The sequence below is a fragment of the Lissotriton vulgaris genome, chromosome 11 (assembly GCF_964263255.1).
Source record: "Lissotriton vulgaris chromosome 11, aLisVul1.2, whole genome shotgun sequence".
Classification (NCBI taxonomy): Eukaryota; Metazoa; Chordata; class Amphibia; order Caudata; family Salamandridae; genus Lissotriton; species Lissotriton vulgaris.
The window spans coordinates 23809901-23822917 of record NC_141699.1 but is presented as its reverse complement, the minus strand read 5'-3'; the positions used below and the strand labels follow the sequence as shown (position 1 = coordinate 23822917).

Genomic DNA, 13017 nt, shown 5'->3' with positions numbered 1-13017 from the left:
AGAGAGTTGTGTGAGGGTGTCCCCAGGCGTAGGAGATGGAGGAACCCAAGGAGGAGAAGTAGGGGGAGGGGAGCCTCGCCCCTAAGGGCTGGTCATTCTGAGGGTGTAGACCCCAGGTGGGTGGACCAGTGGAAATTTGGAGAGAAGAGAGTGGTTCCAGAGTATCACAAGCCTGAGGCTAGAGCCTCCCACTCTAGGAAGGAGAAACATCCCACTAGGGAACACCAGTGGGGTGGTTCTGTTGGTGAAGGGAGGGTTGCGAAAGAGAACCATTGGGTTCCAGAGTGGAGGAGAGACTGCAGGTGCTCCTGTAGTTGCAGGCCTGCGTCCACCTTTTTCCGCCCCAAGCAGGGAAGCCCATCAAGGCATTGATGTGTCTACCCTGGCTTTTGGCTGGGGGGGAGTCGTGTTGGACTTGGCCTTTTTCCCCCAAAATTTTTCGCTTTTGACCCCCTTACCTAGGATGTCTCCCCCATGGGATTAAACCTGTATAGGCCATGAGTGGTGTGAGACCCCTTTTGAAAAATGTAATTACCTGACATAATGTGAGACACTTTGTGAAAATGTAAAATTACATGTTGTAAATGGTGTACAGAAAATACCCCCCATTTTAAAACTGCACCTGACTGAAATGTATTGCTTTTAAAATGGATGCCATGGCCATGGGTTTTGCCACTGGACTGACATAGGTCAGCGGTCTAGATAACATTACCCAGCTACCCCTAGCTTTTGGAGGGAAAGCCTGGCACCCAGGGTGCTCACCCCCTCCCCTAGAACCAGTTTAGGCTAGATGTGCCAACATTCTAGAAGGTCCTGGCACTGCCTGGGAGGAGGGTATAAATAGGGGGAAGTGTCACCAGAGAGTCAGTCAGCTGGGACAAGGAAGGGAGGGGGACCTGCTGTTAGGTGCGACCGCCACATGGGCCTGTGAGCTGGGCCGTGCACCCCTAGGACCCCCTCCTATGCTGTCCCCATGGGCCCCTGACAAGGGAGGGCCTCTGACTAGGTCCCTGTCACAGTTGGGATCTTGAACCCTGCCAGCGCCGCGCTGAAAGAGCACTGGGAAGGGAAGGAGCTAATTGGATTTCCCCCCAGGAGGTGAGGAGTTTGCCCGTGTGGAGCCGCCTGAGGAGGATTGGGCCCCTGTGAGGGACTGTGGCTGTTGGGCCCCTGGAGTGCTGTTTGCCCAGGGGGGTGAACAATGGCCGCCTAAGACTGTTTCTGCCTGTCCAGCACCTTGTGGTGAGGCGCTCAATTCCTGCCCCCTCAGCCTGACAAGGAAGATGCTGAGGTTGTGGCCAGAGGAGGTGCCGTGCGTTATGAATAGCGCTAAGGGAGCTTGCCCCTCGTTGTGGCGCGCGCTCTGCGTGAGGAGACTGGCATCCTGTGAATAGCGCCGGTTGAGGAGGCACGCTCGCTACCTGATTAATTAATTACAAGGGAGCCTACCCCTTATCGCAGCTGGAGGTCACCGTCGCAGCCCGGGCGCTGAGGAAACTGTGAGGAGCCTACCCTCGTTTTGGCGCGCTGTCCGCCATATAAATAATTAAATAAAGGGAGCCTACCCCTTATCACCGTCGCAGCCCGGGGAGTGTTGGCGCTGCCTCGCGCTGCCTGGTCGCTGCCAGGGAGGCCCCCCCCGCGGTGGTGTGCATCGTCGCGGCGGCCCCCGGTGCCAGGAGAGGGCCGCCGATGTGAAGTGGGCCGCGCTAGGCCCGAGAAGCCAGCCTCGACCTGCCCACGTGACGGGGGCCTGACCGCGTCATCGGCCCGCCCCCGCCACGCACTGATTGGCCTGCGCGGCCGTGACCCCTGAAGGCCGCGCAGGGATTGGTTATCGGCCGAGAGGGCCGGGAGAAGGGAAATCGAAGCCCCGGGTCCCCGTGAGGTAGGAGGGGGACCCGGGTGAAGCTCCGTTGTGGGGCCCCCGTGACGAGGAGGGAGCCCCAAGAGAAGCGACCGTCGCGGGAGGCCACCCCGCTGGTCTGTGCCCCACGCGAGGGGCCGGTGGGAAAGGCGGGGCCGGGGCACGCTGTCGGTGCCGGCCCGCCAGAGCGAGGAGAGCGTCGCCAAGCCCTAGGTCCCCGTGAGACAAGGGAACCCGGGTGAAGCGCTGGTAAGGGGCCCCCGTGGACGAAGGGGGAGCCCCGAAAGAAGCGACCGGAGCGGGAGGCTACCCCGCCGGTCTGTGCATCTGCGAGAGGCCGCCAGAGGTGCAGTGACCGCCCCGGGCCCCCAAGAGGAGAGGGAGGGGGCCCGAGTGATGCCGCAGGGAGGGAGGGGCCTCGAGGTACATTGCCGGTGCCTGCCCCCCTCCCCTGGAAAGGAGCTCTGGCTCGTATTGGGGAGAGCCCTGGGACCCTAAAAAGGGGTGGAGTCAAGAGGAGGCCTGAAGCCAACAGGAGTGGAGTAACGGGGCCCCCATAGTGAAGAGGGAGCCCCGGTTGCGGCGCTGAGGCCTGAGTGGGGCCTTGTGGGCTTGAGTGACCGGCGCAGAACACCGGGGAGTCCTGCAACTCGAGGCACATTGTCGGTGCCTGGTTTTCCCCCCTGCAGAGGAGGCCCCGCAGGAGCCATCGAGGAGAGGCCGGTGAGTGGGGACTTGGTTAACCTGTGTGGAAGTCGGGGCACAGGGTCGGTGCTCACCCCAGGACTAGTGCTCGCCCCTGGGAACTGTTTTTGAGCCCCGTTTAGGCCCTAAACCAGACCGGGACATTACTGAAACCCCCCTTTTGGATTGGTACGGGGACAAGTTAACCCCTGGCTAGGTGTAGGCACTGTGGAGTGGAGTGAAGGGCTGGGGTAATTTAGCCTGGTTGTTAGTGGCTTGTTTATCCCTGGGTCCTGCAAGGGTTAATTGCCATGGTTAATCCTAGTTAGGATATTGGTTGCCCTAAGGTAACGCAGCATTTCCATGTTACCTGCCAAAGTGTGGTGCGCTTCCGTGCCTAGTTTGAATTGTAGGCTGATTACCTTGCTGATGTGGTTATGCTAATGTTATGCCTACACTAATGTTATTGAGGCCCAGGTATACTGTGATTTTACCCTTGATGGGTGTTGGTATGCTTTTGTGCCCTTTTATTACAGGTGTGCCCCTATGCTGGCCTGAGGAGTTATTCCAGGCCCCTGGCGGCGCCCCAAGTTTGTGAGCTGTAATACTGATTTCTTACAGGTGCTCCTGTCTAATAGGTACTATGATGCCCTGATGTTTTCTTTTACAGGGGTTGGGTTGGCGTGATTGTGCATGATATATATATCTATGCTAATGTGGTATTTTGCAATTACAGCCTTCCCTGTAGGATGAGAGTCTGAGTTGGCCCCGCCAGATTGGGCTCCAGATCTAATGTTTGATTAACCATCCTTTTTCCTTATAGCTATGGACTATGGACTCAATCCCTTTTTGGTCCCATGTAAATAATCCCCCCTTTATTCACTTGGCTCTGGTGCCAGTTGGCGCCGTGTTATGATGACACTACACTGTTAATGCATTTTTGCCTTGCAGGTTGGAGATACTAAACTGCTTAATTTTCCAACTCAAATTGGTGTCCTGCCTCTTTTGTAGTGTGCCTGGTGTGTTGACTGTGGGTACTGCGTGAGTGCTTCACATGTCCTCCAAGTTTGGCCTGCCCGCTTGATGCCATGCTACCCCCTTTGAGACTTGGGCAACCCCCAATTCCAACACTAATGTCAATGTAATGTCTGTTTTTTGTAGATGAATGGGAACAAGCCAGGAATCACCAACACCAGGATGAACACCTGGGACAAAAGTACCAATTCGGCTCACAGGATCGATTTATCAGCAGTCTGACTGCGGGTGCCTGCATGCTGCTCCTGGCACCCCGGACAAACTGGACCATTGATGCCATGTGCCCGCCGGACCCTTCCAGTGCCAGTCACCGCAGCCCTCCTCACCGCTGACTGTGCGAACCCCACCATACCACACTCCCTTCTGCCATGACTGCTGGACTCACCGCTGGGCTCAGCCTCTTCCTTAACCCAAACTCCTACAGAGGAGGACTGAAAAGTCTTCATTCACCATCTGTGTCAGGGGCTGAGGACAGATATTCTGGTTCCAACATGGTGTGTGGCAGCACTGCCCCTCCTCCCACTGAGGAGGGTTCACATCCTGAACCTGGCAACCATCAGCATGGAAGACAGACTTTCAAAGCACTCCACATCCTGACCCTTCAACCATCAGCATAGAAGACAGACTTTCAAAGCACTCGACATCCTGAACCTGGCAACCATCAGCGTGGAAGACAGACTTTCAAAGCACTCCACATCCTGAACATGGCAGCCATAGTCATGGAAGACAGACCTTCAAAGCACTCCACATCCTGAACATGGCAACCATAGTCATGGTAGACAGACTTTCAAAGCACTCCACATCCTGAACATGGCAACCATAGTCTTGGAAGACAGACTTTCAAAGCACTCCACATCCTGAACCTGGCAACCATCAGCATGGAAGACAGACTTTCAAAGCACTCCACATCCTGAACATGGCAACCATAGTCTTGGAAGACAGACTTTCAAAGCACTCCACATCCTGAACAGGGCAACCATAGTCATGGAAGACAGACTTTCAAAGCACTCCACATCCTGAACCTGGCAACCATCAGCATGGAAGATAGACTTTCAAAGCACTCTACATCCTGAACCTGGCAACCATCAGCATGGAAGACAGACTTTCTAAGCACTATGCAAATACACGTCAATAACACTAAAGAAAGAAAGAAAGGACTGTGGCACCAAGGCAGATCTAGGCCCAAACAAACTCCAGCATCTCAGTCCTTATTTAGGAAGAGTTGTTCCTATGTTGAGTCCGATTGTGAATAATGGAAAATGGATGAATCGGTAACTCACACACACACATTGACGTGTGCTTCACTGTGTGACTTTCAGAGCTGACAGAAACACAGATGCTCTCTCATATAGTACAACATATTCACCAGGGACGTACCTCCTGTGTTTGCGGTTAATCCTCTAAGATAACTAAACCTGGGTGGTCAAAAGCTGCCCCCCCCGCGAGACAAAGAAGCCTTGGTACCTTGAAGACACTACAGAGGGGGTCAGGCTCTGATGAAAAGACTCACTGCAGCCCTCCAGTGTTGTATTCCTGCAGCAAGTGAAAACACTGCCATATCTCCGATGCCCGACTGCAACACATTTCAAAATATAATAACTCCTTTTCTGGCGTGAAAGGGCGTCTGACACCTTGTCATTGTCATGCACTTGAAAGAAAACCAAAGGTGATGATGGATGGAGCGTTGACAATACAAACACTCACCCCCAGTCTGACATTGTTCTGCATTCTGTCCATCAACTGTGGTTTTTGCATGCACTTGAAAGGGCATCTGACACCAAGTCATTGTCATGCACTTGAAAGGGCATCTGACACCAAGTCATTGTCATGCACTTGAAAGGGCATCTGACACCTTGCCATTGTCATGCACTTGAAAGGGCACCTAACCGGGTGTCATTGTCATGCACCATCTCCCATTTCCGCTGACCTTTTGCTGGAGATGGCAGTTTCTTATCTGCTGTCACCAAGGCTTGTTGTTGTGCCTCAATCTTACATCTGTATTCAACGACTGTTATACCACATCGTAGATTCTGCTGATGTATAAGGAACACGCCCAACTGTGGGCACCTTTGTGATGTTTCCCGACACCTCGCTGTCTCTTGGTGAAGCCAGATTCCATCTTTGGCCTCACTGGCTCTGTCCTAGGCTTTCCAGCCTTCATGTTATTGTTAATGATATTTATACAGCGCAGCTGCTACCCGAAGGTGTCCTGGCGCTAGTTATATCTCCTGTGGCCAAATAGAAGAATTCATTGGGAAAACAGCCAGGTCTTTAGGCTTTTCCTGAAAGCTTAGAGGTTTGTGATGCATCTTAATTGGAACGGCAGCTTGTTTCAGGCCTTGGCCGCACTGTAAGTAAACTTCTGCCTCCACATCAAACTTTTTTTATGCGTGGCACTGAGATCAGCCTAGCCCCTAATGAACGAAGTGGCCTTTTCGGTGTGTACCAGTGGAAATACTGTTTTAGGTAGTCAGGTCCTGAACCATGCAGCGCCTTAAAAGACCAGGCACAGGTCTTAAAAGCGTACTCGGTTTCTTATCGGTAGTCAGTGAAATTTGTTTATTTTTTTGGTAATGGCCGCAAACCGAGGTGTGCCCGAAAGCAGCCTGGCTGCTGCATTCTGCAGTGACTGGAGTTTATTCAGGAGCCTTTGTTGAGCATTGAGGTACAAACTATTACAGTAGTCCAATCTCGACATAACAAGAGTTGCGACCACTGTTTGTCGGCTGCTCGGGGGCAGGAACGGCAATATTTTCCTGATTGTTTTGATTACATAAAAGGTTTTAGATGCCACTGAATTAACCTGTTGCCTAAAGGTAAGACCCTCATCCATTATCACACCCAAGTTTTTCACCTTATTAGTGGGTGAGGGAAGAGAGCCCATCGAGTCTGGCCACCAGTTTGGAGTCCAGAAGTTAATATTGTTTCCAAACAACTTAACCTCAGTTTTATCAGTGTTGAGTTTTAGGCAGTTCTCTGCCATCCAACTCCCCACTGATAACATACACTCTTGGAATCGATTGTCTAAGCCAGCTTCCTCTCCGGGTAGCAGAGACACCATAATTTGGGTGTCATCCGCTTATGATGTCAATCCAAATCCAAACGCCCTAACAATAGGCACCAAAGAGGAGACATAAACATTTAAAAGTGTAGGGCTAAGAGAAGAGGCCTGTGGAACACGGCAAGGCAGTGCAAACGGGTTTGATTGATGCTCTCCAAGTTCAACTATGTGTCTCCGGCCTGATAGAAAGGATCCTAAAAGGTCCTAAGCTTTCCCAAGGACCCCGCATGCCTTTAGACGGTCCATCAAAATATCATGATGGACCGTAGCAAAGGAAGCGGACAGATCCAACAACACCAGAACTGCCTTGCCCCCGATCTACAGCTCCCCTGATCTCATCTGTGGCCTTAATGAGGGCAGTCTCAGTGCTTTGGCCTTCCCTAAAGCCATATTGAGAAGGGTCCAAAGCTTGTGTCTCTGCTAGAAAAGCACTGAGTTGTGTATTCATATTTTTTTCTACCAGTTTTGCTGGGAGTGAAAGCCTAGAAATGGGGCGGAAGTTTTTGGTATAGTTAGGATCCATATTGGTTTTTTTTTAATAGGGGCGGGATAGAGGTTCATTTCCAACATGTTGGAAACTGCCCAGTTGCAAACATGCCATTAAAAATTGGTAATAGCACTGACGCGATAGGGATCGGTGCCAGCTTGGCCACTGACACTGGACATGGATCCTAAGGTGACCCTGAGTTTGCAGCCGTGAGGAGCTCTCTCAAGACACACTGGTGAGAAATTCTCAAACGTTACGTTGGGAACTGTTGCTGACTTTTGTTCCTCCGCAGTTGCATATACCCCCTCCGAGCTCAACCCAATGAAAGCGCAAAAGATGCACTCTACTTTGGTCAGGAAGAACTTGCTGATATCTTCGAACAGTTCCTGGCTGGGCTGTACTCTGGCTGGACCTGGAGAAGCTAGATTAAAAACAGTTCTGAATAGCTCTTTTGCTGAATTCTTTGCCAAATCAATACGAATTGCAAAGTACTTTTGTTTGGCGGCAAAAATAATCAGTTTATAATTTTGCAGACTGTGCCTGTACAGTGTTTTATCAGATTCTCCATAGCCCTTCCTCCAGTTCTGCTCCAGCGTTTACACATGACTTTATGATTTTTCAAATCCTCTGCAAACCATGGCGCCGATGGTTGCGATCTTTTAGGGCGAAGGGTCTTAACTGGAGCTAGAGTATTGCAGGCTTGTTCCAGCCAATTCGTATAAACTACAGACGCTTCGTCCACTTCCACTGGCAATTGACCTGCCGTGGCAGTTAGAAGCTTCTGCAAAGCTGTCCCTTCAATTTTATTCCATGTTCTGGTGGCTACAGGGCCCTGGGAACACTGCCCCCTCATTCTCAGCCCCATCAGTGTCAACTCGAATCGTATGGCAGCATGGTCCGGCCAAACGAGTGGCAGTATTCCCGTAAACTTGAGACCAACTATGGTTGGAGAAGATACCATCTAAGGTATGTCCTGCCGCGTGATTGGACCCGTTGACCAGCTGCCTCAAGTCAGCGCCATTTATCATATCATTCATGGGCACTGTGTCCGGGTCAGTAAGTGCCTATAAATGAAAACTGAAATCTTCCATAACCGTGTAGGCATCTGTACATACACCTTCTTCCAGTACATTACCAAGTGCGGCTATAAATGAGTTTCTGGCTCCTGGTGGTCTGTACCGTAAACGTCCTTTGAAAGTGTGGTGGTGGGATACACAGAACATCAAAGATAGCGCTTCACATGCCTCCATAACGATGGGCTGGAAGACTGCCTTGATTGACCCGTGATAGATCACCGCTAATCCCCCCTTTCTTATGAGGCCTGTCTAAAGTGAAGCATAAAAACGCCGGAGGGGTAGCATGAAGAATTATCCGTCCAGGATTCTGCGATAAAAGCAATTTTTGTCTCCTCTACCTCTATAAGCCTTGCGCACTCCAGGCTATGCTTGACCAATGATCTAGCATTATGCATTATCCATTTGATTATTTGATCAGCGCCTCCCACTGGCCCTACCTTTTTATCTACCCTTGGAGAGATGAGATACATAAGAACTTTTGTGAGTGACATTCTACATTGGGAGCATGCTTCAGGGAGGAGAAATGGCAGCGCATCCGAGGAAAGACAGATACACTCCCTGCCCCTACCCTCGCCGTTTATCTGCAACAGTGTTGTTCTGTCGTAGTAGCTTTTGGGGGACTTACCCGGCCCGAAACTGCCAGGGGTCCTGGCGCTGAGCGCAGGCCAAGCGTGGACGGGCGCAGACGGACTTGCCTTTGGCACACCTTCAGCGTGCCTGCTGCGCGCGCGCGCCAGCCTCATTTTTAAACTGTAGGTGAGGGGAAGCCTAGTCTGCCAACCATACCTTCCCCAAGATGGCGGTCATCTGTGATTCAAAGCCGACACAGCTCTCCAAAACAGCCCCCTATAACCAGTAGTTTCCTGTGGGTAAGAGACTTTAAGTACAAAGTAAATGCAGGTATTTTAAAATAAAAGCAGAAATCCGTGTATTTTAAAAACAGTAGTTTTAAAAAAGCACTCAGTGCAAGTTTAAAAGCGCAACTTGATTTTACAATAAAAATGTGTGAAAAACAAAGTGCCTAAACAAAGGGAAATGCCTCTGTGTTCTCCCAGCTCAAGCCTCAGGAGATCTACCAGAAAGTAGTCACTCTGGAGTGGCACAAGTGAATGTAGTTACATTTTGGAATATTATGGTAATACCCATTGTCTGCACATGAGTCAAACTAAGCTGTGGGACTCCCCGCAAAACCCTAAGGCCTTGCCCAGGGCATTACTGTCATCTACGGCAACGTCCAGGTCATTATTATCCTCTACAGCCATGCCCAAGGCATTATTGTCCTCTATGGCCATGCCCATGGCATTATTTTCCCCTACGCCTGTGGCCACACCCAGGGTTGATTGTCATCTACAGCCATGCCTAGGTCATTATTGTCCTCTACAGCCATGCCGAGGGCATTATTATTCTCTACGGCCACACCCAGGAAATTATTGTCCTTTATGGCCATGCCCAGCGCATTATTGTCCTCTTCTGCCATGCCAGGGTATTACTGTCCTCTGTGGCCGCTCCCAGGGCATTATTGTCCTCCTCGACTATGGCCACACCCAGGATTGATTGTCATCTACGGCCATACCCAGGGCATTATTGTCCCCTACGCCTGTGGCCACACCCAGGGTTGATTGTCATCTATGGCCATTCGTAGGTCATTATTGTCCTCTACAGCCATGCCGAGGGCATTATTGTTCTCCATGGCCATGTCCAGGAAATTATTGTCTTCTACTGCCATGCCAGGGTATTATTGTCCTCTATGGCCATGCCCAAGTCTTTATTGTCATCTATGGCCACGACGCAGCCATTATTGTCCTCTATCTCCACGCCCAGTGCATTATTCTCTACGGCCATTCCCAGGGCATTATTGTCCTCTACGGCCATGCCCAGGGCATTATTGTCCTCTACGGCCATGCCCAGGGCATTACTTTTCATTAAGCCCATTCCCAAAGCATCAACGTCTACTGTCACCACTCAGACTACCCCTGTTTCATGGGAAACATCTGAGCAGGAGAGTTTGTGGCCCCCTTCAGAATATCGGTGGTCTATTGCATTCCCGACTCATCACATAGTGGGGCTTGCTCATGCCCTGAATTGGCTTTCAGTTCGACTTTCATTTGTTCCTCAATTGTGCATTGAATGAAGCAATGAAGAGCCTCCTAACGAATGGAGGGTCGAAGTCTGATAGATGTTCTCCAGTCATTAATATTTAGGTGAAAGAGGGTTTTCAGGCCCTCAGGGACCGAACCCCTCCAATCAGAACGTATGAGCAGTCTTGAAACAAGAGAGTGGCAGAGCCTGATTAGGATTGAAGAACCCCCCATAAGTAAACACAGACTGAGCTGTTACAAATTATGACTTGTGGGGGCAGCGGTGGGATCCAGGAAGGAAATGACTAACATCGCCTATTACTGGATCCACTTCAGAAATGTCACACCAGGGCTGCCCCCAGATCAACTATGAAATGGCACACTAGTGCTGCCCTGGGTTCCACTATGAAATGGCACACTAGTGTTGCCCTGGGATCCACTATTAAATGGCACACTAGGGTTGCCCTGGGATCAACTATGAAATGTCACACAAGGGCTGCCCTGGGATCCACTATGAAATGGCATACCATGGCCACTATGGGATCCACTTTAAAATGGCACACTAGTGCTGCCCTGGGATCCACTTTAAAATGGCACACAAGGACCACCGTTGGATCCACTACTAAATGTCACACAGTGCCCACCCTGGAATTAACTATGAAATGTAACACAAAGGCCACCCTGGCTTCCAGTTTGAAATAGTAAACAATTGCTGCCGTGGGATCCACTATGAAATGGCACACTAGGGCTTCCCTTAGATCCAATATGAAATGGCACACAGGGGCCACCTTGGGATCCACTATGAAATGGTAAACAAGGGCTACCTTGGGATCCACTATAAAATGTCACCCTAGGGCTGTCCTGAGATCAACTTTAAAATGGTACACAAGGTCTACATTGGGATCCACTATGAAATGTCACACAAAGACTGCCATGGGATTCACTTTGAAATGCTACAGAAAGGCTGCCCTGGGATCTTAAATGAAATAGCACACAAGGACCACCTTGGGATCCGCTATGAAATGTAACACAATGGCCGCCCTGGGATCCACTATGAAATAGTACACAACTGCTGCACTGGGATCCACTATGAACTGTCACACATGGGCCACCCTTGGATCCACTTTGAGATGCTACACAAGGGCTGCCATGGGATCCACTATAAAATGTCACACAAGGGCCACTCTGGGATCCACTATGAAATGGTACACAAGGGCCGCACTGGGATCCACTTTGACATGGGAAACAAAGGGCTGCCCTGGGATCTACAATGAATTGTCACAAAAAGGTCGCCCTAGGATCCACTTTGAAATGCTACACAAGGAACGCTGTGGGATCCACTATAAAATGCCACACAAGGGCTGCTCTGGGATCCACTTTGAAATGCTACACAAGGGCCGCCCTGGGATCCACTATGAAATAGTACACAAGGGCCACCCAGGGATCCACTATGAAATAGTACACAAGGGCCACCCAGGGATCCACTATGAAATAGTACACAACTGCTGCACTGGTATCCACTATGAAATGTCACACTAGGGCCACCCTTGGATCCACTTTGAAATGCTACACAAGGGCTGCCATGGGATCCACTATGAAATGTCACACACGGGCCGCTCTGGGATCCACTATGAAATGGCACACTAGTGCTGCCCTGGGATCCACTATGAAATGGCACACGTGGGCCGCTCTGGGATCCACTTTCAAATGTCACACAAAGGCCGCTCCGGGATCCACTATGAAATGGCACACGTGGGCCGCTCTGGGATCCACTTTCAAATGTCACACAAAGGCCGCTCTGGGATCCACTATGAAATGGCACACAAGGGCTGCCCTGGGATCCACTATGAAATGGCACACGTGGGCCACTCTGGGATCTACTTTCAAATGTCACACAAAGGTCGCTCTTGGACTTACAATGAAATAGCACACATGGGTTGCTGTGGGAATTGCTTTAAAATGACACAAATGGATTGCCCTTGGGATACCCTATAAAATGCACACAGAGGCGTCCTTCAGATCCACGATAAAACAACAGACACAGGATTCCTAATGGTCCATCATGACCAGCCGTGGCCCGTGCAGGTAAGAGCGGTGGGGTGGGTGGATTTCGGCAGACGATGACAAGAAAAAAGTTAATAAATAATACATTTCCCTCGTTGTTGCCTGTCGAAATCCCCCCCCTCCACCTCAACCCGGCCACACTGTCTCACCGCTCTCTCCTGCATAGGCTGCGCTGATCATGACATGATTAGATGCCTTGGGATGTGCTCTGAAACACATGGACTGCTCAGGGATCTGCTTAGAAACAGTGAACATGGATTGTCCTGGAATCTGCAATGAATTGAAACACAAGAATATGGGCTTCCCTGAGACCCAGTGGGATCTGCCATGAAGGAACACACGAGGGCTGCCGTGAGATCCCACATTAAATGACAAGCATTCGCTGCTGTAGGATCTGCAATGAGATGATACGCATGGCCGGGCGATCACTTTGAAGCGTCACACGCATGCTGCAATGGGATCTCCTTTGAAACGTCACACATGGAATGTCATAGGACCCTTCATGAAATGACGTGCACTGCCTGCTTGGGATCCACTTGGACGCGACACGTGCAGCTGCATTGGGACCGGTTATAAAATGAACGTGTAATCTGCTGTGGATGCACAAGGGATCTGATGGGATCCGCTTTGCAATCTTCTATGTAGCCAGGCGAACCAATGAGAAG

General features: G+C 50.7%; 1 protein-coding gene across 1 annotated transcript in view; it reads left to right on the top strand.

Annotated features, from left to right (window-relative positions):
• The window catches only part of ADGRD1 (adhesion G protein-coupled receptor D1), a 722099-nt gene extending 714867 nt beyond the window's left edge, over window positions 1-7232 (top strand). The window contains exon 16 of the mRNA XM_086942663.1: window positions 3713-7232. Coding sequence (XP_086798789.1) covers window positions 3713-3808 — 96 coding nt within the window. The 3' untranslated portion in view covers window positions 3809-7232. The remainder of the gene's footprint in view (window positions 1-3712) is intronic.
• Window positions 7233-13017: the final 5785 nt, after the last annotated feature.